We start from the raw sequence: 26,522 nt of genomic DNA on the forward strand, positions 1-26,522 counted from the left end.
GGTGACGAAACAATGTAAGGTAAAATCGTTTCCTCTTGCTTCAGTCAATAATTAATTATTAGCAATGAATCCAGACACTAGTTTCTCTAGATTATTTAAAGTCCAATATATTAGATTACGGTGGGAAGCCATGTATTTTTTATCGAATCAGCGAAGCTGTTTTCTGTGGGATATTGTTTTTTATATGTGATCGATATGATAACCTCAGTGGAGTTATTCCCGTATGGTCTTAATCATTGTTTATTCATGAGGAAACCTGGAATGGTCATTGTCTCACAAAAATTTCTGAAGAGTATCAAAACAGTAACAGAATTCTTCTCTATAGTAATCGGATACTTCGTTTGTTTTCATTGTCAGGTTTAAAATACAAAACAAAACGGTAAGTATCATTTGAATAGGACATGAACGAGGCATACTGAATGATATAGTGGGACAGAGAGAAAGCTAGCTTCCAAATCGATTTCTGAACACACACTCTTAAGAAAAGCGAGTGAAGTGGTTTATTTGGTTACTGTTGGAAGAGTTTACGTCAACGGGATGTGCATAAGGAATAGATTTTTCGTGAGAATCGGTATTGTTATACATTTGGTTACTGCCTTATGTTAGATGCACTGTGAGAAGCGGATTATATCATATTGGTTTTTCTGCGTTAACTCTCGTAACAGGTTAAGCTTAGATAGATTCAGATGATATTATGCAGTATTGTAATACATTAATACTTTGAGAATCCTTCTGTATTATATAATATCTACATGAAAACGTATTTCATGTAGTAACCATGTAACGTTTACCATAAACAAAATGTGATACAATGATCAGGAATTACACTTGTCTTTGGCAAGCGACATATTTTAAATAAATTGAGCGGGAGATTTACAAAAATGTAGCATTCATATTTGGAAATATTTTGGAATGAATGTTAAAAATGGATTAATGACAGTTTAGTTATCCTGGAAAAATACATGAAAAGGAATGCAGTTTGTGCAATAGGCAATAATGGATGTATCAGTTTTGCTCAAATGGTTAAGACTGTGCAACCTATTTTTGATACTATGCTTACGGGACTCTTTTAGTATAGGCAATATGGTACGTATATTTTCAAAAGTACTCTATTATATGCTACTAATATTGTTGTTATGGGGTGCTTTAATATATTTGTTAATGACAACGATCCTGATTTTAACAAAAACGAATATGCTCAAATATTACCACAGTCATGTAGTTACATATAGATCATTTGCTTTTAAATATACCTTTGCTTTTTTACATTATATTTAAGATTAAGATTATTTAATAAGTTTTGTTTTAAATTTCACCTAACTCCTATTGCACAAATTTAATTATATGAGTGCAAAAGATAGTTATGTTGCTAAGGAAATGGCAAAGAGCCGGGTCAAATACAAATAATAATCCAATATTTTCAAGAACAAAAGTATGTTCTGGTACTACATTTATTATTTTGATCCTAAATTTAAAGCTAAACTAATAAATGCATAAATGTGGTTTTGTATGTGTAGAACTCGGCGATAAACCAAAACAAACAAACGAACTATAAACGATATTCACCTTATTTTCATAACAAGCGAACCACAAATTTGTGCTGTAAAGTTACATTTATTAGCATTCAAATGATATTTACACTTATTCTAGCCCTGTGATCACAAGAAAAAATATCGATTTTTTTTTATTTTTACCAAGCCATTGCTTTGTAAAACTTATATTGACAATTAAGTTTTTACAAATGTAAAAAAAGAAGAAAAATTCATATGTTTTATTGATTGGTGATTATTTATATTCACACTTTAAAGTATTGAGTTGTGAGAAGCATATTTCGAATACATTTCAATCTACCTTCAAAACTGTCTATTACCTATTCGTACTTGCTTGTTATAGACTATATTATTTCCCTGTCGTGCAAACTTTGCAGCAAATTCTTAACATACGTCACGAGTTCATGAGTATGTTGTTTTGTTTCCTCTTTTCTTTTTTGTTTTTGTTAGTTGTTTGTTTTAGTTTTTGCTCGTTCGCTAGTGGTTATCAACTGAGCATGTACAGGTTCATTTGTTACGTACATCCATACAAATTTATATTCGTTTACATGCTTTTGAAATGAACAAATACTAGTATTATACCATTCTTCAGATGTTTTATACCAATATATGCAAACAAATATAAAACAACATCTTCATAAATTATAAATATCAGGCTTTAGAACAATTGTCTCTACTTTTATATACCAAAAATAGCAGTACATATTCAATAAAGATGTCTAAAAAAACAGGGACGCGAGTTTACAGCTATTTCAAATAAAGTTTCAGTGTAAATGTCTCAAATGACGACTGCAAGTCGTTTTCAGAATTGATTTTAGTTACTTTATTACGAAATTTCGCGTGCGTTGTACACGTTAATCTTGTTGAATTGCGTGCCTATCTGCTATGAGCTGCTTTTGTTGTGAGACATCAAGATACATTTAAAATTGTCTCTAAACATTATTTAAGATGACAATCGCAACTCGATCGATTGCTCTTTGTTGCATTTTTTACAATAACAACTACATGTTTAAAAATGCTTGTCTGATTTTTATGCTAGACTCAACGCGTTAAGTGTCCATTTCACATACTAGAATCCCGGTGGCTACTCGCCGATGGCATTTTGCTTATAAAAAACCAATTACGACCAGCCGCACACTGTCATAATTAGCAGAAACGAATATCTTGTATTGTAAATATAACGTATATTAAGATTGGTGTTGAACAGTTTGATTATGTAATCTACGTGACAATTATATATTCAAATTCAAACATGTTCTAAAATAGAATGGACTTGCAGACTTTATCATTTTACCGGCGTTAAAAAACCTTGATGACTTGAAATAAGATAGATATATGTTCACAAGACATTGTGCATTTTGCGCGAATTGCTTGCGTGCTTTGGTGTTATAAACAAGTCTTTCCCTCGACTGCTGAAAATTACACGAGAATTGGTATTGTTCATCTATCTAAACAATAGTATTTTGATAGAATAAAAAGGAAGATAATTATCCTATAGTGTGTTTCATTCTCCCTAGAAATTAAATCGATAGAGGCTTAGCTAAAATAGCTTGCAAATAATTTTCTGACACTGTTATTTAACGAACTAGTTTCTGCATGAACTTTTGTAAATGAGATAACGAATGTTTATAGTAAAATATGATATATGTGATTAATTAAACCCATTTTTTGACGATATGTCATGAGCTTAAATGTCCTTAAGCCTGAAAAATGCAAACATATTTGTTTAAAAAATCTTAAAGCGATTATGTTTAATGTATTATAATAATTTCCAAGATGGTACTCACTCATTGGCCTTATAGCTGGGTGTACAAATGATAGTTGTACATAAGTAGTGATTTACTATTTTGTATGGAATATAAAATTGATTACATTTTGATATTTTTATCACAAATTATTTTACATTCATAGCTACTTTAGTCAAGACTTTATGATAAACATATTATATTACAATCGTTACCACATTATAAAAACCTGTTTGCCATTTCTACATAATGAAATAAATATTCATTTCTGAGGCAAATTTGCCTGTAAGATTGTCATATTTTTGGGAACAAGTTTTATATCCAACACACTGTTGAACAGAAAACAATAATTTTGGAATTATAGCAGTAGTCCAAATAAAACTATTGTCAGCGAGTTATTTGTTTACGTTGAATATAAAATATTAACCCATACTACAAAACACTGCCTTTAACATTAATTTTACGATTTCACTGAAAATGAGGTATTACAATTAAATACTTTATACCACAAAAGCAAACAATAAGCAATCCTAGTATGAAACTGTCTACATAAGGAAATATTTCAAAGCCAAAATATACACCCATTGATTAAATGTTCTGTTTCTCAAATAGCCGATTAAATTGCGTTTGATAAATTGTATATTTTTAGATGTTTGACACTTACTGATTTAACGCATAGATTGCGGTATCCTAGAAGATTGTTATACAACACATAACAATTGTGGTAATAATTTCAAGCATAGAATTCTCTTACAGCTTATTTTCCATTTTTATTTCATTTTTCCTGATTCGTAAATGAATAAATTCTATTCAGCTATGAAATACAACAATGCTAGCGTCCTCTTTTAACTTGAACTCCTCGCAAGGAAAAGTCGAATGGCTTACCTTTGGCTAACGGACCGAGCAAAACAGTTTGAAAGTTGTTCATCCAAATCGATTCAAATTCAAATTAATAAAACATATCTCTAACTAAAGCTTATGCCAAGATATTTGAGCCGTGTCATGACAAAACCAACATTGTGGGTTTGCGACCAGCATGGATCCATACCAGCCTGCGCATCCGCGCAGTCTGATCAGGATCCATGCTGTTCGCTATCAGTTTCTCTACTTGTAATAGGGTTTGTAAGCGAACAGCATGGATCCTGATCAGACTGCGCGGATTTTGTCGTGACTCGGCTCATTTCATCCAATTTCCAACATAATTCGGATGCACATTACTGTAACTATCATGCTGTTATAATGTGACCGGTTTAATTAAATGGATACATCTAACAACATATCTGTGAAATGTTATCCCTAGGTGTTCAATCAGATAACCAATATCACCACCAGCATGTCTTGCATAGAACATATTAATGCAAATTTGTCGTATAAATTGATATAATGGATCAAAATATTGCATATTGCATCGACCGACAAAGGAAATATGCAAAGTACGTACTTGTTCATATTTTTAAAAGGCAATTCACGCATTGATGGAGCAAAGCATGAAGTATTTGGGTTAATGACAATGAACAGAAAAAATATAACAGAATTATCGTCTCATGAAATGATTATTTTCATTAAACAATGATTTAACTTATAATTAAATAACGTCAGAGTGTCATCAAGATAGCTATGGACTATGCAGAAATATTCATAAAAGATATCTTCAATTTCAGCTACTTAGCCTCACGATTTTCCATTTTCTTTTAAGAAATTCAAAAAATTTTTTTTTTATCAAAACACAATTAGAATCTTTTAATATGTTTACAACAAAGAGTAATTGTATCCAACTTATTGGGCTGATATGGTGAGGGACGTAGATTCTTTTAGTATCGATAATAAAATTTAACACATTGCCTCACAAAAATGTTCAATCTTTTAAATCCTTGTTCATTTATACAGGAATACCTGAAGAAATACGGTTATATTCCGCCATCTGACGGACTGACGGACAATCTTTTATCAGAAGATTACGTGAAGCAGGCAATCGCAATATTACAAAGAGAAGCAGGACTGCCCGAAACAGGTAAGCATAGATATTTTCATGAACATACTCAAGCAATGCAACAATCACAAATTGACGTTTTGGGTGTTCTTTAAGGATTCCGTTTTCTCTTTTTTTTCTTCCTTTTTTATGGTATCAAGTAGATTGTTTGTATGTTCGAGTCCAAGAATCGTAAATAAATTCATTTATTTAATTTAATATATAGCAAGCGTTGCTTTTCAATACTAATCAATATAAATCATTTGTTAACAGAACAAACATAGATTTGTAAAGAATAATACTGTCAGTGAACGCAACGTGTTAGTATAATATATTAATGATTGTTGCGCATGCACTTTTGGGAAAGACCAAAATTTAAAGAGGCCATTGCTATTGTTTCATATATTTAGAGCGGGGCGGGTATTGTCGAACATGTGTCTTAATGTGAACATTAATTTCAATTATAATTTATGTTTGTTTTTCATAAGACAAACAATATTTTACGTAATATATGTCGTCATTATACTTTCGTAGAATATTTGAATATATGGTCTTTTGAAGCGAACATTAAACTGCAATTTTGAGGTCTTTTGTTATGTGTTTGTATTATACTATTTTATTCCCTTTGCATATTTTTGCACTTGATGGTATGTAATTGAGCAATGGAAATATTGAAATGATTTATTAAACTCCAACGTCAAGGCCTTTGTGTTTACAACATAATATTTATTACCTTTGCATATTGTTGCACTTGAAATTATGTTTGTTAAATAATGTAGCCGTTGAAATAATACAATGTTTTGTGTTTTCGTGTAAATTCTGTATATGTGCTTATGAAAAATATACACCTTTATCAATCACAAATAAGTCATGTTGGAAAGACCTTAATCTGTAAAATGTCAAATTTAGCGAGGGTAATTATGAGAAAAAGTAAGGGTAAAACGTGAACAGATTGAAGCCATATTTCAGACGTTTTGCGGCGTATTTCCGTTTTGCAACAAATTGGCTGGTAACTGTTAGGAATCAGTCAAACATTATACATGTATATCAAATCTACCGGTTTTCACGCGATATAAGCATTTCATTGGGAACGAGTCATATTGCAATAGTGTAAGCACGTAGACTGAGTGGTGTTTTATCGACGCAAGCACAGGTCATTTCGTCCTCAAAACATCCTCTGAAATCTATCAATAACATGATTGTCATTTGGTACGGCTCTAGGGATTGCGATACATATCAAATCAGATTTAATGTTTTTCAGTTGTTTCATAATTCAAAAGCTTTTGCTTGTACGTCGTTGAAATGAGCTTAGTGGGAAAATGTAATGCTTAATTACAAATTATCTGAGGTGATTGAACTGTTCTATATTCCTGCAGCGGATGACGTCATCTCTTCTTATCAATCAATTAATGCTGTGCTTTTTCTCTAATTTACATTAGGTACGCAATTATTATAGGTTCACGTTTCATAATTGAAACGAACTAAAACAAGATACACTTAAAGTGAAACATGTTCTCGTGTGTTTAAATTACCGTTGTTTCTATTACGGAAAATCGTGGTAATTAGTGTATGTTTATTTTTAACTATTTTATCCGCCAATTCTTTATTTAGAATATGGCTTTTATTTGAGTATTACATCGCTTTAGATTCTGGCCAATATTTATTTACATTTCTTTGAAAATTGCGTGCCCTTTGGCCAACCATACATTTCCATTTCTAACGTCATTCACGTCTTCATTAAACTTTACTTCATTTTGATTTCGGGAAAATATTGTTTCTTTTTTATGTCATAGACATTTTAATTAACTTTGTGGAAAAAAAAACAAATTTGCTATGCCACAGCATCAAAACAAATTGCTTTCAAATATATCATATTGCAGTGGATGTAACGAAGGTATTTATATATGACGCTGACATGTAATCATTAGACATGTTCTGATCAACGTAACGATAACGTCAGTTTTATAATACTTACATACTTACTGACTTCATAAGATAAGCAGCTTGAGTTTTATTGCAGGAAATGCATATCTTAGTACCAAAAACTAAATATATATTTAATGAATTTCCGGACGTTTACTCACATTATTACCTGATTAGTGAAATAATCGACCGAAATGTTTACAGCAGAATATAAAAAAAGAAAGATCAACAAGGGATGGTGTTGTTTACAGAACGTTGTGAGAATGCAAGAAATACTAAAGTATATAATACAACAAGATATACAGCTGTGTTACTTGTAATGATTATATGATTATATATATATGCAGTAGCATTTATCACTGATGAAGCAAATTTCTCGAAGTGTTTTCCGTTCTGCACATAATAATATGCTTAATTAACTTCACAGGTGAATAATATAGTTTAAGGCAGGTTTATAGGTATAATAAGATAAATAAACCTCAAAGTAATTTTCATGATGATATTCTGTACTTTAACAGTACATTTTGCAAACATTACTTCCTGCATAACAATAACGTTTTAACTTTGTTATACATGAAACAAAATTTTTTTGCAATAACACATTAGTTTGTTTGTGTGAACATTGCTTGAAGTTTGTGTAGTTTCAAACTGTTTCTGCCATAACAATAACGTTTTAACATGGGTTTGATACAAAGGGTATGTCGCTTTGCCTAAAGATAACCTGTTAAGCTTTTAATATTAATTATAGGGATAATCGATGAAGAAACTAAGAAGACCATGTTGCTCCCAAGATGTGGTGTCGGGGCCAGAATAGGGACAGCTGACAGAGCGAGAAGGAAACGTTATGCATTACACGGTATGTAAAAAAGAAGTTATAACATTACTGTATATGATAGTTACATTGTGGCATTTAAAAAGAACTGGCAGTTGTTGTTTTTATTTTTTTAAGAAAAAACCTTTTCTTGGCCTGTTATAGGGAACGGAGCTTTATCCATTCTTTTATTTAAAATCAACATATTCAGTAAGAGGTTTATAGATTTCATTGAATATCTGTAATTGAAATATTTAACTTAATGATGAGCATAATATAGCTTTAAAGTTTCCACGTATTCCTAATAAAATGGACAAAAGAGAAAATCCTGTTTTTTTTACAATATTTGTGTTTTTTATAATACCTTTGTCACAAATTATTGAACATTCAGTATTTCGTCCTAACAGCGCAAAACATCTAATATGTTTAAACCCGTTATGTAAAACATTATTAAACACACGTTGCCTTACTGAAGAAGAAGAAGAAAAAAAATCTATATTTATATCTCAGGCATAACGTGCTATTAAATAATTCAATTGCTCAGCAATTTACTTTCAAGAGAAAGACTTTAAGCAAATTCGTAGCTACAGTATAAACACATTTCTGACAAAGAATAATGGCTATTGAACAGGGTCTATATTCGATAGAAACAGATTAAATACAGTGTATCTATTCCTGTCACTGGATAAAAAACAAATCTGCTTTTAGATGTGGAGGTTGAATCGATAATAAAAGAGTACCAAAATCAATACGTATTCAATCGGCTTCACGAGAAGTTATTCAAAAACGTTATTGTATAACGGAAGGCGGTGTTGTTCCTTTTCATATTCGTATAAGGAAATAAATATTTAATGACTTTATATAATGCATGTTAATAAAATAACATATGTTTGAATTTTTATGGCATATCTTTTATATCAGTCAGTCTTTAGTTTGATTTAAATCGTCGTTTAAAAATTTAAAAACTTTTATAAAAATAAACATTTTTAAAGTGTCAATACATATTTTCTTGCTACGTTAAAGTCCTTTTATACTAGTATTATGATTGATACATACTGTACCAACACAAATCGTATCAAGGTATTGGTACATTGTATTTTATAGAAATAAAGTATTTACCTCTGCCAATTAAGTAATGTCATATTTTTGCTACCATCATTTATTAAACAACTTTACATTTATTTGTGTTCAGTTTCTATTTATATAATTAAAATGGCATTATCTATTACTTTTATTGTATGCCCACTAATTTAAGCATTTCAGATCTATTAATATTAAACAATACCGTATAGTAATCACCGCTGTAAATATAAATATATAATGTGTAGAACAAATGATGATGACTTTTTTAATATTGATACGACTCAGTGATAGTCTTAATATATAAGCATAGTTTAATTTGTATTTGTATTTACCTTTATACCAGTATTTGTATCTCACACATCTTGTTTATACAAACACATCTACGGATGAGGTAAAAAATTCAAAATCTTGCCAATTCATGTTTTATGTTGAATTCTGCTTAAACCGATGCTAGCGTGTGTGGACGGTAGCTTGCGCTTACCACTACCATCCATGAACAGGCTTAATCAAGCATTTTCAATTTCGTCGTGTTGGGCTTACATATTCTGTTTTTCTCCGCAGTTAAGTATATATGTTTTGATAGGTCGACAGGAGAGCCTAAGTAAATCAAAATTTATTCAAAATTGTTGTTTATTTATAATTAATCTAGACAATTGCTCATAATGAATATCAACAGAATTGTAATTAATTAACATTTTAATATCTGATGCAGTGAATAGAAACTTAATCATTGTTATCAAATGTCTGCTCAGTTGTTGGCAAATAATAATTATACGTCGTAATTTACATTATTTAGCAACCATTAGCTGTGAGCCTTGTCGTTATGGAAACGCCTGTTATGTCCCAAATGAATATAGTTTGAATTATAATCATTTTTACTTTTCTGATAACAGGCTATTTAAGCATATTAATCAATCAATCACTTGCGATTTGGTTACTAGATCCTACATAGGGGTGTACATCCTTCCGAATTCGCCTCTAATATTCCTATTCACAAAATATAAAATGATACATTGAATCTAATCTCAAACTAATTAAATGTCAGAGAAGGCGTGTTAAACATGTCGTCTTATTCTTTCCGAAGATGGTTAAAGATATAATATGCTCACATTTGATATTAGCAAATATTGATAATTGATTCACAGCCAGTTTATAAGTGTAAAACAAATAATGTTTTGACTTAACACAAAGTAGATATTTTGTTTTGAACTCTACACACTATAGGTGGTCACAATATGAATATATAGTCATTAAAACTAGCATTTTTTACAGAAAAGACCAACTTTCCTTGACCTGTAATAGGAAACGCAGCTTCCCCATTCATTCTTTTTATTCAAATTAGTCATATTCAGTTAGAATTTTATAGATATCAATATATTTCTGTGATTAAAATGTTTTACTCAAGGATAAGCATATTATATCTTTGAAAATTAATCAATAGAAATGCGAATGTCAACAGCATATTAAGAAACTCTAAAGGTGTGTTGCTTGTACATCTGTTTATATCTTTTTTTAGGAAGTAGCTGGCAAAATCGTGACAGAATATTTTATAGAATTAGTGAATATTCCAGAAAGATTTCAAAGGACGAGACTCAAAGAGAACTTCAGCGAGCATTTGATGTAAGTGTTAAGACAAACATCTAATTATTTTGCTTTTGTAACAGTTTGAGGTTTCTAAACTAATTCTAAGTAATTCTAAAATATAAACATTTTAAGACTAGTAAATACAACAAAAAATCTAGTGTTTGTTTAAAACAATTTATTAATTTGATAGTGTAATGTTCTAAATAGAACCAGACGTTTAAAGGGATTGTTTGATAACACTGACCCGAAGGATAGTTTCTAGCTTTTAATGTTTACTGTACAAGTGTATTATAAGAACTAACTACACGTATCAGAGAATCAGAGCATGCATTATACATAGGAGGGGGAGGGGGGGGGGCTTATCATAACAGACAGCAGCATACAACAGATAGTTTGATCTAATATTTACGTCTTTTAGAATGCCCTTTTTGATAACATATACTGTAAAAAATTAAAGATTATATATTTTAGCAATTAACATTTATAAATTTAAAGTCCTGCTAAACCCGGTGCGGGGTGTGCATCGGCGTGGACGAGTATTCATTGAATAAAATACAAAATATTGCTTCACGACATCTCTATTAAGATGTTGAAACATTACAATTTCATTAAACATACTTTAAATTTCATTTAAATTGAAACAGTACATAATCATTGCTATAATTCATACTAAGAACAATCGTCTAGACATGTTTAAAAAGAATAATTTATTGGTAAAGCCTTCTTTGAAATATGAAATACACCTTATAGTTCTAATTTCATTAACTTTGTTATATGGAGAAATTATTCGATTCTAGTTATGGTCTGAAATAATTCCTTTACGCTTTGAAAGACGGGAGTATGGCCGAGTTGACATAGAAATACGGTTTGTTACGGGGAATCACGGAGACAATACCCCGTTTGACGGGAGTGGACAGACACTTGCACATGCGTACTTCCCACAATATGGCGGCGATGCACATTTTGATGAAGATGAAAGGTGGACTGTAAATGTTGCTGAAGGTGAGATATTTTCCTTTACTTTAGATATATAGGAACAATAAGTACAGGCACAACACCATAGATATATATTTATCACTTTTTCCAGAATTTGATGAGGTACATTGAATTCACAAGAAAGTACCATATAAAATATGATAACAGGATCAACAAGGAAAGGCGGCGTTCAATGAACGCAAACCCAATACGACCCAGCAACATAAAACTTGTGGCCATTACCAAACAGTTCCCCGCATTCAGTCAATCAACCTAGGTTATCTGTCCTGATCCATACAGCACGTGATTAAATGGGAAACATTTCTATCAGACGAATCATTTCCATACAGAGTGAAGCTAGATACAGGGTATCTTACAACCAGTATGATTTGAGTCAACGACTTCCGGAGAACAAGTCCTAACTTGTACCTCTTTACCACTATTCCAGTCTATCTGCCTTTTCATGTTTGCATGTTTCCTATGGCAATTTACTGAGGCCACCATATTTCACAATTTAAAAACAAGTTTCTCATTTTGAACTCACAATATTTTCTTTCTGAATATGAATTTATACCTGACTGGCTAAATCGTTAGATTAATAAATGCATAAAATATTCAATCAATTTATTTTCGTATTTCTGTCACTTCCAGTATGAGTTGGCGTATAAATTAGTATCATATTCCCTACTAGAATAAATGCCATATGAAATAACAACAAAGTTAATAAAATATATCCCATTAAATATCAGTTTATTTTGATTGTTCTATAAATGATGAACAGTATTTCTACAGGGAAAGTCGATATCGATTTACGAAAATGTGTTTGTGAACAACGAAATAAAAATGGTTGGAATTGTTTGCTTCAATGAATGTCAATCATAGGAACTTTACGTGTTACAAAGCAAGTATCTTCTGCAACAAACAAAAAAAACAGGAATTCAAAACAACAAGTGCGTGTTCAATAGCTTCATGGAACGTCTAAAAAAATAAGTATTTACATCTAAAATTGAATGAAAATATTTGCTACATTTAAGCAATTTTTAAAACATAAACATTACTTTTTCATTTTTTTTTCAAATTACTAAATTTTCTACAATATCAACCACTGATACCTCGATTCGGCCTGTTTCTGAATTAAACGACTTATATTGAAGTTTAAGGAACTTCAATGACAAACTTTAAAATTGAGCCGCCAGCAGTATAGAACCTGAGCAAACTGCGTGGAATTGCAGGCTAGACTAGACAAAGGCTATCCACTTTCTGTTCCAGAAGGTAAATGGTAAAGCCTTGATTACTTTTGCAAATACATCTATGTCCTTCATGTTTTACTTGCTTTCCTTTTAATCATTGACAATCTAAAATATTAGTTGAGACTTCAATTGTGCAGTAATGAAACATACATATATTCTCTATTGAAAAGCTTTTTAAATGATGAGGAAAACCTTACAACTTTTCATGGTTGGATAACCGATAAGTCAATATGAGTATTAGTAAATAATAAATCATATGAAGTCCACTCGCTTTGTTTGTGCTTTCGTTTTTGGTTCGGTGCAATCTGGATACCTTTCTTTTGCGAATTGGTTGTGTCTTGGACTGCCTTTTGATCTTATTACTTTTTGTTTTAAGAAGCCGTTTTTATACATGAAGTTCTATTTGTGCCTTTGTCATAGATACATTCTAACACCATTATCCTTTTACCGTGATTTACTTTATTTACTAATTAAATTGTTCTTTCTATATCGGTAAACATCATATGAAATTAGTTTAAAATAGATAAAATTGAAATACAGCAAAAGGAAATAGTTGCAGGCTCGGTTTGATTGAGCATGTATTCAGATGATAGTGGTAAGTGCAAGTTACCGTCGCATCTCTCTAGCTCTTCTCAATGCAGAACATTTGAAAATGGTGTTTCATTTAAATTTTAAATTTCTAAAGATATGGGGATTTACACAGAATTGCAATATATTCCTTGTTATAACTTGTGTCATTATTTCGCAGTGCCACCGAGTTGATGTAAGTAAGATTTTCAAATTTTATGTTTCAATGCTTTTGGACTCAGTCTATATGAATATTGTACGTCATCTTTTTTATTTTTGATACAATAATACTACATGTTGTTCTGTTCTTTTTCTTAGGTGTTAACCTGTATCAGGTTGCAGCGCACGAGTTTGGACATTCACTTGGCCTTGCCCATTCGGATGTGAAGTCTGCATTGATGGCACCATTCTATAGAGGATACGACCAAAATTTTAGACTTGACAGAGACGATATATTAGCTGCACAAGAACTTTATGGTAAACATTGGCAAAAATGTTATTTAGATTTGATACAATAGATATTGAGAGAGAGAGAAAAAAAGTTTTGTAATTTTTTGACTGAAATCGTACTTCCTCGGTTCTTTTTTGTCAAAGAAAAAAACTTAGCAAGTTATATGATTGTAAAGTATAACATACACAAAACTCATGTTGGACTCTATTATTACGTATATTAAATAAATTGTGTAAATGTGTCATCCGTTTCTTAACCTTCATTTTGTTTACTTCAGGGACCAAAACAAAGCCCGAATTTACGACGAAATTATTTAAATATTGGACCACAGAAAAGCCAGTAAAATTTCATAAACCATTTGTACATATACCTAGCATTTGTAGAAATGCTACAATTGATGCAATAACGAGAACAGACAGTGGTAAAACATTCATATTTCAAGGTACGTTAACAGTCGAAGACACAATGGAACATTCAACAGCAATTCTTTTTCTCCTTTTTTTGCAAGACTTTACCCCTATGTGTTACCACAAACAAAACAATGTTAAAAAGTGTGAAGAAAAATATTATGCTTAATGTTGAGAATAACAAACCGTGACATTTTCTTCCTATGTCGTGCAAAATTTGCTTGCAAAAATATGAAAGTTTATTTAGCGGTACATTTTTTAAAAGCAAAATATAAATTGTTTGTTGAGTAAATAGAAAAAAAAGTTGAATTCAATTTCCAAATTTACAGTTTTGAAATAGCGTTTGCACTTATGAAGAAAATTACAAAATGAAGTTTTTGTTATAACTTTCTTTCAGAATTATTTCACAACACAATAGGGGCAGCAATTTTGAGAGAAAACTTTTTATATTTTATAACTGACAAAATATGAAAAAGCAATATGAATAGCTGAACAGGGTTGTTAAGAACCAGTATCTTAAAGAGTTTTATTAGCTTAATTGACGATGACAGAATGGTGAGAGATGTTTAACTTATCTAAAGCATAAATATATAACATTATGTATTCAGGCTACTAGTATGTAATAAAACATCTACAGATAAATTCTTCTATTTTCAGGGGAATATTATTACCAACTTAATGAGCAGGGAATAGATACAGGATATCCAAAAATGATTCAATCAGACTGGGGAAACATAGAGGGGCCTATTGATGCGGCGCTTACCTGGCCTAATGGATGGACATTCATTTTCAAAGTAATGTATTATTGCTGATTTAGATTTTATATTATCTTTATAATATTTGTTGTTTGCATCTTTTCCAAAAAATATACTATAGCCATTATTAAGAAAACTGTAAATTTCTACACATAGCAGTCATTATTCTTTATCATCCAGTCATAATGAAAGGAAACTTTTAAAGTGAAACAACTCAGGTTTTATGACATAACTGAAAATAACTTTTCGGGATTTTGTACCATTTGATGAAGGTCTATACTAATATCTCGAGTGCATAATTTCAAATCTTCTGTTTATATTGAAAATATCTTTTCGGGATTTTGTACCATTTGATGTTGGTCCATACCAATAACACAGTGCAGAATTTCCAATCAGTCGTTCATATTGAGTTTTAAAAATATTCATTTTATTTTTTTACTATGCAAAAGAATCTGAAGATTTTAACGCAGTTTTCCTCAATCGTGCTGAGATCGCATAAGATATCTATTTGTATATCAATTTCGAGTGTAATTTTCTATTTTTGCTACATGTATGTTTTATTTCGTTATGAGTGACACAAAGAGTTGCACCATAGTGCATCTCAGTTAATCTCCTTTAAGTCCCTTTTCTGTAACGATGTAATCTTCTAAGACCAACAAATAGCTATTCAATTCACGCCTCAACCCATTCCATATTGATTCTTAGTTTACAGAAATGCTATAAATGCCATACTGAAATGTTAAATCAAACCAATCCGATTACAGTAAACACTTAATACGATAGAATCAATAATACGATTTTTCTTTCTCACCTTTTATGAGGCAACTTTCTCATTTCCCATCTGACCGGGAATAAGTGAAATATTCATGAGTGAGTCGATGTAATGCATCAATAGTATTCTCCTGTCCCGCGTGGGACTTTGAGTTATATTTCGAAAGCGAAAAAGGGGTTTTGGCTTAGACTTGAAAAATAAAATGTAGTGTAATATGCTATGCAATTAGTGTATAATTAAGATTTAAATATTTAGATCTACTGATCTACTCATAATAAAAATGAATGATCCGAACCAATTTGTATTTCAATTTGCATAGTATATAGTATATCAATTGTCTGTAAACAACAAGTATTATTTACCTCCTTATCTTAGTAAAATATATTGTACTCATTTACTCAATAAAGTTAAGAAACCAATAATAACTTCAAAGTAATAATTTATTATAAATAGATATATTAGTGAAGAATACCACCACGATATAACTATAATAGTATAAAAAGTTCATGACACCCGTAAAGTATTACAGTAGACATAGCATCACCTTTTGATGTTAATACAAAGCTATTAACAGTCAAATTTAATCGCAAGTTTACGAATGTATTAACGCTGAGGTGATCCGATATCAGTAACATAGAAAAGGTCTTGCTCTTAAATGTTCTCACCCTGAAGGAAATATCTTCACAGGAAATCACATTTACTTGCAATAACATTTGTTTATCTTCGTATTTTATACTATTTTATTGCAACAAATATCACTAAAACTAATTACATTAACAATCGATAGGTAGGAATGAACTGTTTATTATTTCAATAAAGTGTATAAGCCTGAGATTCGACTGACTAGAACAATCAGTAGGTTGGTGGAAAATTGTCTGGTTTTGATCAGGTAGAAAAGGGATACCGGTGAAGAGGGTTCAACAGAATTATCAGATACTGAACGCGTATTACATCGTGTGCATAGTTTCAGAGTACCAAATACTTTTTTAAACTCATCAACCATATAATTATTAATACCCAGATGTTTAATATGCTGTATGAATAAAAGCAACTTTAAAAATCTTGAAACAAAGTGATCCCTCGGAAGCATTAATTACAACAAAATTACATGAAAATTGCAGGCTTGGTTTGACACGTTTTTGACAATAGCCTTCATAAAATATATCCTCAAAGACAAGGATTTATATTTTAATACTTGTTTTTTAACATTTAACCAAGCTTGTAGCTCCTTTGATTAATGCCGCTTTCCGTGATTTAACCATAAATAACTTTATGAAGAAACATGGTTGTGGCAGGACTCGAAGCTACTATTTCATAATTAAGATATAGCCATCTAACCCACAAGGTGCTATCGAGCTAACCGATGGAACGACCAGTGCGTCTACTCAGGTAACAGCTCGTCCCAGAAATAATGCACAGAGTACCTTCTTCGCCAGTAAAACTTAAATGTCGCCATTTGACCATTACAGTGTCGATATGTCTGAAAACCGAATATCAAAATAACCACAAGGTCCCTGTACAAATTTAAGTTAAAAACTTAAAAATCATATATCATGCATGCACAAACATTTTAGATCTACATGTATAATAAGGACCGTGAATTGTTGTCGACATTAATCATAGATTTAACATTACAGGGAAGTCAGTACTGGAAATTTCACGACCAACAACTTATTTATGGGCCTAAAAATATATCAGAAGGATTTGATGGTATTCCTGGAGACATTGATACCGCCTTTGTTTGGAGCGGTAACGGAAAGACGTACTTTGTCAAAGGTAACAGGAAAGGACGTTTAATTGTGATATTTTGTTTCTGAAAAATTTGCAACTAAAACGTTTGCAGATGAGTGTTTTTCATGTCGAACTGACAAAAACTGCATCACAATATCACATATGATTTCCAACGAACAAATCGAAATCCCATTTAAAGTCCGAAGGGACTGTCACGATAGTAAAACCTTTAGCTATCCAAACGTATTCAAGAGTTTTACGTCTTCTTTTTTATTAACTCTATATATTTGTGCTTTAAATCCTAAAAGGTGTCAGAATCGAGGTCGATGCAACTTTCTTTCATGAGAGCTCACAGATTGTAGTTTGAAATATTTTTTCTAGGCATAAATGAGTACCTCAGCGGCACGGCTTGCTAAGTTTGTTTTATTTTAAATGTTAAATTTTCCATTGTCCGCTCCCAAGCGAAGTGCGTACAGTCATGCTACTCCCACGGGTTCTAGAATTTCATGCACACTGAAGCTTACTTTAAATTTTAAAAGTGCTTTGTTGATTGCGATTAAACTTTAATTCATAAGGTAAAATGAAGAAAACGCAAGCGTACATTTTGAATTTTTAGATTGATATATTCGAGCTTCGGGTATTTTCTACAACAGTATTATCTTACACCACTTTCACTTGTGAAACTCCCCATGTTAATAATATAATGTCTACCTAGTGTCCGGAAAGAACTCCATACTTTTACTGACACAATACAAATATCCATTGATCAAAGGCTTTTAATTCATTGCAAGCCTTTGTTATACGTTATAAATATTACAAAACACGTATTAATATATCAAAATATTTCATTACCATATCTTTTGCCTTCTCTAATAATCGAATGCTTATATTTCAATGCATTATTTATATAAAGTTTGCGTGACAGAAAAGTACATTTAAGCAATAGAAATAAAGCGATGATGCATACATTTATGCAATATCTGATTGAATAATGGCTGGAAATTATTTGCAAATAAATCAAACGTCAGGCTGTAACAAGCGTATTTGTTCTGACAGCATTCTCTTAGGAGTTTTATGCTGCTTTTATTTTTTCTACAACTGCTATTTTCAATTATGGAAATGGCATTTTTAGAGTATTGATGCCGTTTAAATTTAATCTATCAACCTTACTTACAACGTATCCTTCGTTTCAGGAAACAAATATTGGCGTTACCATGGCAACAGAATTGATTATGGTTACCCTAGAGATTTGAAAATTTGGAGAGGTCTACCGGAGCGAATAAATGCTGCATTCCAATGGAAGAACAGGAAAACATATTTCTTCTCCGGGGATCAGTACTACCGATATAACGATCTAATATTCCATGTACGTGTCCATATAAAAATATATTTGTACTCTATGCCAACCCTTTGTTTATACCCTTTGTATACCCTTTTGTATGTAAATAGCATTATTACTTTGAGATACGTCAAATTTGATCGGTTTTAACAAAGGACGATATTAGTGTAATGCTCAAATGCATTTAAGTTATCTTCAAATTTTCCTGCTGGAAATAAATTTAAAAAACTCATGGGTTATGACCTTATCTTTTTTATGACCGGGTTATTGCGTTGAGTATTCAGCGGTTCATTTTGAGAAATGTTCATTGCATTTTAATATGGTACTAATAAGTTTTCATAAATATGCAATAGATAACATACTTTTTACAAGTATGACAAAGAACTATCTTCTGTACTGATTCGTAATTCATTTTTCTGTCATTGTAGATACTGTCAAAAGCTATTATTTGAAATTTCAAAGTTATAAGTACATTAAAGAAATGTGCGATTGCCCGAATCTCAATGTAATCATTTATAATCAAATATATTTAAGCATTAGATTCAATAAAGCAGAATAATGGATGCAATACAAAAATAAATAGGATTTATCAAATACAATTAGGAAAAGGAAAGCCAAACAAAGATCATTGTACTAGATTGCCTTATATGGGTTAAATAAATCGAAACAAAAATAAAATTATGAAATATATCTTTAAATTGAAAAAGAAATGTACTTCTGGAAAGATTGAATTATAAGGTAGAATATGACAGATGTTAGTCGTTTAACACCTACTTCAGCGTTATTGCTATAAGTGTAAACGCATATTTAGGCAAATTTTGATAAGTTATTCGTGCCATCTGAAAATTGTTAGTGTCTACATTTGACAACATTTGTACCTATCAGAACAATTTTAAAGTTTCATACAAAATAACACAGATCATTAAAGATGTTACTGTCAAACTATTAATTAGTATAAAGAACATTATCGCAAAGCATTTGTTTATTAACATTCTTTATTTTAATTTAAGTGACATTATGCTCTTTATTTTGTTGTTAAGTCGAGGTAAATTATGTATATTTGTCAAAAGATTGACATTACAATGATCATTGACCAAATATAAATAAATTAATTGATAAAAAATATGTATAATATATATCATATAAAAATAAATAAAATTAATAAAGATAAAATGGTAAGGAAAACATTTTTGACAACTACATAAAAAATATCAAAAAGACTGCCTTGATTTTTATCAATTTAGCGATGAAGGAAATGTTAAGAATTTCCCATGGCTTATTCATTATATTTGCGAAGTAGAATACAAAATTAAAAACAATTATGGTCAAGTGTATTTGACATCAATTATGTTATTCCAGGATTACTAGAGGGAGAAACATGTTTAACGTTGTTTAAGGATCTTACTTATATTTACTTCCGGTTCCGGTCCTCTTGGTATTCTCTGCGTTTTTTAATTTGTTGGTAGGAACTTAATTGGGTATCTTTACTTTTGCCTGTACATTCGCTGCATAAAGCTTAGATGGACATGTTGTTACTTTAAAGTATAAGGCTAGCTTTGTAAATGCATATACTGTGATTCCAAAGAAAAATATATTTTTTTTTCATTTTAAAATGCTATTTCAATGTATATTTTTGTCATAGATTGACACAGGCGGCTATCCTAGAGATATTGCACCTTGGTGGCTTGGCTGCCCCGACAAGAGCCAGATAAATGCCCTCGACAAACAACACGCTATGCAAAGTATGTAACAAATACAAATATAATAACAAATATAAATAAGTCAAATAACAGGTCCTAAAATAGATACAGATAATCAAACATTATCTATATCCTAAATTGCAGTGAAATTATTTATAACATTTTACTATGGACTTGAAAATATAATTAAAGTAAATAAATCGACAAATTATAGATTCAAGTGGCATTATACAAATTAATTATATTGCCTTTTTGGCATATATATATTCAATATTTATATTTGGTTTGGCCAAATAAAGATTTAACCAAATTAAGTTTACGTTCATTAACAAATTATCATTTCATTTCAACGAAAAAACTCAATTGGAATTAAAGTGTGTTTTAAAAATGAAGAAAACGCCTCCTTCCTTCGAAACATATTCAGTTTCATGCTTTGACAAATTTCAAGCGTAATTTGTTTAACTAGGGCTGTGGGGGTTGTTTAGATTTTTTAAATATCAATTGATTATTCCAACATTTGATTTAAGTAGTTATAAAATGATTTATACAGTTAGCTTTGTTCATTTCTAAGATAATCCAATCTCAAAGCAATTGATACAAATTTCGTTTTTGAAACCCCTTTAATATTGATCAAACAGTTTATTAATTTTATGTAAACAAATCTAATAACTTTCCTTTAACAGCTTTTATGCTCTTTTTTATAGATAAATTTGGAGTTAAATATGACACATTTTCTTCTGACAATTCACGCCATAACGATGAACAGTGGATAACGGTGGATGAACCTCATTATAACAGTGGATTGCACGCAGACAATGACAATACTGTTCATAGTGGAACTGTGATAGGATCTAGTCGTGTAACCAATCTCCAAGCATTGTGTATATCATTTATCATAACAAACTCTTTCTTTTTGTATTTTCCAGTTTTTACTTTACATTAACATCAATTTTAAAATAAATAACAATAAATATGTGTTTTGTTATTTTAATACATGCATACGTAGTTATATCTCAAACAATAAAGTTTACAAAAAGACTGTTCAGATAGTGCTTGCCTATTGAAGTTGCTATGAATTGAACTTGAATTGTCTTTTCCTGTGATTACCATTTCTTTGTCATTCTTTTATATAATGTTTTGTATATATGTATGATATAATTGTACAAGTTTATTGAATAAAATATTTAACGATGAGCCGATTATATAGTAAAGGGCGAAATGAGAAAATACTAAAATAGTCTGAAATTGGTTTGACAGTGTCTTTTTTCCCCACTTTCCTGCTGCGTGACAAAATGAAAACAAGTGAAGGTAAATATAATTCAACCACCACTACATTTGAAAGAACAATGTATGTCATGAATGAGTATTACAGGCTATCAAAAGTACAATATAGTATCTTTTAATAAAATTAATCCAGTGTTGATCTTATTTTCCTGTCGATTGCATACTGCTTATACTGCCAATGCACGCAATATATCAATACCCAAGGTTCGTGATATGTTAACAGTAAGATGTGATTAAATGTAATATGTTTCTATGAAATAATAAAATAGTTTAACTCAGTGTTAAAACGCAAAAGGTTAAATGGTATCGAAAACGTAACAATCGGCTCCAGAAAATGTTGATTTTTACATAAATTTATAAACAGAAAGAATAAATCGCCGATCCAAAAATTGGCGATGCATACGAGCCACCCCGGGCTATTTTTCTGTGGTTAACATTTTGGCTTTATATTGCTGTAAAGAAAACCGTCCAAACTAATTCGATGGCTAATACGCAACGAAATCAAACAAATTGTGTCGAAATGAATGGCTCCAGAAAAATGTCAAGAGAGTCCCGCATTTTGTATCGGCGAACTCTTCCTTCTATATATAAAGTGATAGCATTTTCGTCAAAGGCATTTTTCAGAAAGCCAACCGAAACTATTTTTATTTTAAATTGCTTAATACGCATTGTTTAAAAGTGGAGGTTCCTCTCAACGGCAATATCAGGTCCAAAGCTTTTAACATCAGGAAAATGACAAGAACAGACCCTGATAGCATGGTCACATTTTGGATTGACGATTAATTTGTTCTTAAAAAGTCTAAGAATGTTCGTTAAAATCACCATTTTCCAGAGCAAGACGTCACGACACCGCCTTTCTGATTCAGCTGCGGATTACCAAATTCCTTAGATTGGAGGTTTTTTGTTACAGCAATATAAGGCACAAAGCTCAAATCCAAGAAAACTGGCCAGGAGAAGACCGCATCACATGGTCACTGTATATAATGACTAAGAATTTTTGCAACAATCATAATTTTCTGGAGCCAACCGTTGCAACATCATTTGTCTGAATCCGTTGCGTATTAGCCATGTTTGACGCAAATTTTATAAATTTCTAAACCAATTTTTGTAATATGTAACATACGTTAGATAATTCATAATAATTAGAATGCCTCTTTATTGTAATTACATGATTTCTAGGAATAAAAGTTAATGTTTTGATTATAGCATTTTCCATACATTATTTCTAACATTATATGATTATGAGAATAATTACTTAAAGGTTTCCGATAGAATGCAAGATACACCTCGCTTGAATGTTACCCAGATGAGCTATGCAGCTGTAATACTTGTTATGATAATACAATTTAAAAAATGCACTTCCATTTATCATTGGAGAAGCAAAATTTATTGATGTGTATTTGTTCTGCATAAGCCTATTACTGGTTAAATATAAATGATAAAGAAGCGCTGTATGTTGAGAAGGCTAGCTATCTGAAGTGGTGTTCAAACTATAATATATTCGACAATTACGTTATATGAATACGTGCTTTCATATGCAAATTGGTTGTTTGAAATACATAAAAATACCAGTACATAAAATCGCTTCTGATAATGGAGGCTTTGAGATTAACATTACGGCGAGCACAGATAACGATACTCTCTACAGAACGTCCAAAACGACAAAATGCATCGCTTTCTATGGCGGATATCGAAAAAATGGTTGATTTTTCGCATGTGTAAGAAAGATTACACATATATATTGAAAACTATTTCGTCGCCTACGATTTATGATCGACACAAATCAAATTATCTGCATGGCCAAACACAGTATGGAAAATACAACCTCGTTGATTTAACCATTCTAATTTTAATTATTTTCTTTATTAAATATGACCAATCGCGACAGTATTTATATTAATATGCTACAAAACTCTTTACTCCTATACCTTATTGTTTGATATGTTATTCCATTGCTGTTGATAATATTTCATCTCATAACGCAGTCTTTGTTTATTAAACTTGTTTATGTTTCGAAATTTAAATATAAAATTGATATTATGTTTAAAGAAAAATGAAGCAGAAATAATCATAAAAAACAAGTTTTTATAAATTGTTGTAATCAATCATAATATTAAACAATTTTGTTTTAATCAGTGTATTTTTACACTCACACTTACACGCTAAAACGATTGCCTTTTGAGTTTTATACAGAAATGTTTGTTATTATAAAAATGATAGATATATCACTAAGACATCTTTACAGGTTGTTGTTTTGTTATTCCAAATCATTAACATTATTTAATTTTTTTATGATACAATTCTTTATGACATCAAACAATCTAACTTTTCTCAAGCGACAGATGATGTGCGTTTGAAAAACCCTGTGCATGTAAAGTACAAATAGTTCATACATATATCATACTACGATACGATGAACAAGAAATTCAATAATTTCAAGAAAGTACACTTGTATGTAATTCATTACCTTTGTGTAAGAATATACGACTTTGGTGAACCTCTTTCAACGAAGGCATCACGCATGAAGAAAATATAAATTAAAATATGTTATACAATGCTACATGTCTCATAACTATGTGATATTTTCTACTTATCGCATGTTGCAGCGATTTGTCTTTTATGTTCCTCAATCGTTTATGTACGCCAGTAACATGCCTTATTGGTAATAACGCATAGTGCGATATCTCAGATATAGCATGCTTCTTTAGAAAAAAGTGTGCGTTATTTCAAATAAAGCACAGTTATCCAAGTACACTTGGTTTATGTATAAGCGTGACCATAAACAAATACACAAGGGTCACCGGACGGTACTAAAATTTAGGCTGGGAAAACAACGAACAATAATCGTTTTCTTTGAAATTGATTTAAAATCCATCTTTTGGAATGCCATTTAAACAATGCTGATCAAACGGCGGTTAGCGTAATACTTGCGCGTCACAATTATTTACAGTGGTCATCCAACCGATCAGGGACGCCCTTTTAACTTCTGATTGGCTCTTACGTTATGGGGTTTACAATAAGAAAAACCAAATATCGGTTATTTACATGTACATGTACCATAAAAAGTAACCGAGGTTCCGTATGGGGGATTTAAACTATTAAGGGAAGCATTATATCCAATAAATAATACTGTTGGAAAAACAATTCTGTGTGGTTTCAAACTAAGAATTTCAGTACATTTATCTTAGAAAAGTACATCATATCATTGTTATACCTTCTACAAATAGAGCCCGAGAGCTATTAAAAACGCGTCGTGACGTTCGTTACTAGAAACAGAAGATTTGGAAATTAATCTACTGATTTAAATATAGAGAGCTGGCCGGTAGATTAAGGGTATCGAGGGGCTTCCTTACTATTTCTATGCTTATTTGTAATCGTCGGTTATTTCATTTTCCATCTCAATTCTTTTGTTTGGCAATTATATGAAACGAATTATCTAAAAGTATCATATTTAACCTTTAAAAAGCTGAAGGTAACTTTAATTCATTTAGACAATACACAGAAGCAAGGGACAATCAATATGTCCGTTGCAAACCAATAATAAAAATACGATAACGACAGCGTTTGAAAAAACAGTAATATTAAGTATTTATACAAAAATAAAATTAGGAAAATACTTTTAGAAACTGCATCTTGCACAAGGCAAACATTTCATTTGCATGTCGATAAACTTTACAGTCGATTGCTCACGGCGTAGTCTCATATCCTGTACAAAGATAAAACAATTATAGAGTTTCAAACTGCATGCGTCAATATGATCAAACATATTCCAAGAAAATCAAACTTGAGACAAATGCAATAAGATTTTTAAAAAGTAAAAGGATTCAAGGAATAATACTAGTATACATGTTAATGTGTGTGACATTTGCCTGATTTTGCGGTATTTATCACCATATTTCTACTGCATGACTAACGCAGTAATGGCCATTTTGCATATTTTGACCTCTTTTTGTTAATATACATTTATGTAGATTGGAAGTGCCGTTTGCAATGAGTAAATTTCATTCTTTGTTCACTTGACAATATGTTTCTTTTAAATACATTTTCGAAATTTTATTTAAAATATGATTGAGTCTTGATGCATGCTGCTTTAATAGTCTTGTTCCTTTAATGTCGATATACTTGGATAATATCCTATTATATTATAATATATTATATAATTACATAAATTATTATGGATGTGATATTTGAGATTATATGAATTACTTTTAATTTCTTTATTGCTTTACTGTAATTTAATATATTTGTTTGTGATTGAAAAAAGTCATTTTTATTTTAATATCTTATATCTGGGAAGTGTTTCTCTTGATGTATATTATAAACATGTAGCATTGTGAAAATGCTGTAATTAGTTATTAATGAAAAAGAAATCAATCGAATTCTAACGATTCAAACGTTTTACGTCAACGATTCTAACGCTTTACGACTTTGTCCAGATATATATTCAATCATAAACAATGTTTTCAATCAGCAAAATGAAGTTTGTCACAGGATAAAGGATTTAAAAGAGAGACATGATAAAATAGGATCGTGTTATCAGGAGCTTTGCGTTCAGTAATAGTATTATAAAAATACATCCGATTTAATTACCTGTCAATTAATTTGTCATGACCCATGTGCACCACT

At 30.8% G+C, this 26,522-nt stretch overlaps 1 protein-coding gene across 1 annotated transcript; it reads left to right on the forward strand.

Moving 5' to 3' along the window:
* The first annotated feature begins 248 nt into the window (after positions 1–248).
* LOC132726857 (matrix metalloproteinase-14-like) lies at positions 249–21,806 on the forward strand. The gene is made up of 12 exons (XM_060712248.1): positions 249–1,086; positions 5,183–5,306; positions 7,936–8,043; positions 10,598–10,701; positions 11,463–11,667; positions 13,776–13,934; positions 14,186–14,350; positions 14,973–15,109; positions 17,480–17,618; positions 18,767–18,939; positions 20,555–20,654; positions 21,317–21,806. Exons 1-12 carry the CDS (start codon positions 997–999, stop codon positions 21,553–21,555), a joined length of 1,743 nt encoding a protein of 580 aa, XP_060568231.1. The 5' UTR covers positions 249–996; the 3' UTR covers positions 21,556–21,806.
* The last annotated feature ends 4,716 nt before the right edge of the window (positions 21,807–26,522 follow it).

The sequence above is a fragment of the Ruditapes philippinarum genome, unplaced genomic scaffold (genome assembly GCF_026571515.1).
Source record: "Ruditapes philippinarum isolate M1 unplaced genomic scaffold, ASM2657151v2 ctg893_1_1_1_1, whole genome shotgun sequence".
Classification (NCBI taxonomy): domain Eukaryota; kingdom Metazoa; phylum Mollusca; class Bivalvia; order Venerida; family Veneridae; genus Ruditapes; species Ruditapes philippinarum.

Excerpts from the sequence above, each read along its gene's own strand:
- LOC132726857 (XM_060712248.1), top strand. The coding sequence starts at position 997 with ATGGATGTATCAGTTTTGCTCAAATGGTTAAGACTGTGCAACCTATTT. Across the intron at positions 8,044-10,597 it reads GAAACGTTATGCATTACACG|GAAGTAGCTGGCAAAATCGT; the intron begins GTATGTAAAAAA and ends ATCTTTTTTTAG. Across the intron at positions 20,655-21,316 it reads CAAACAACACGCTATGCAAA|ATAAATTTGGAGTTAAATAT; the intron begins GTATGTAACAAA and ends TCTTTTTTATAG.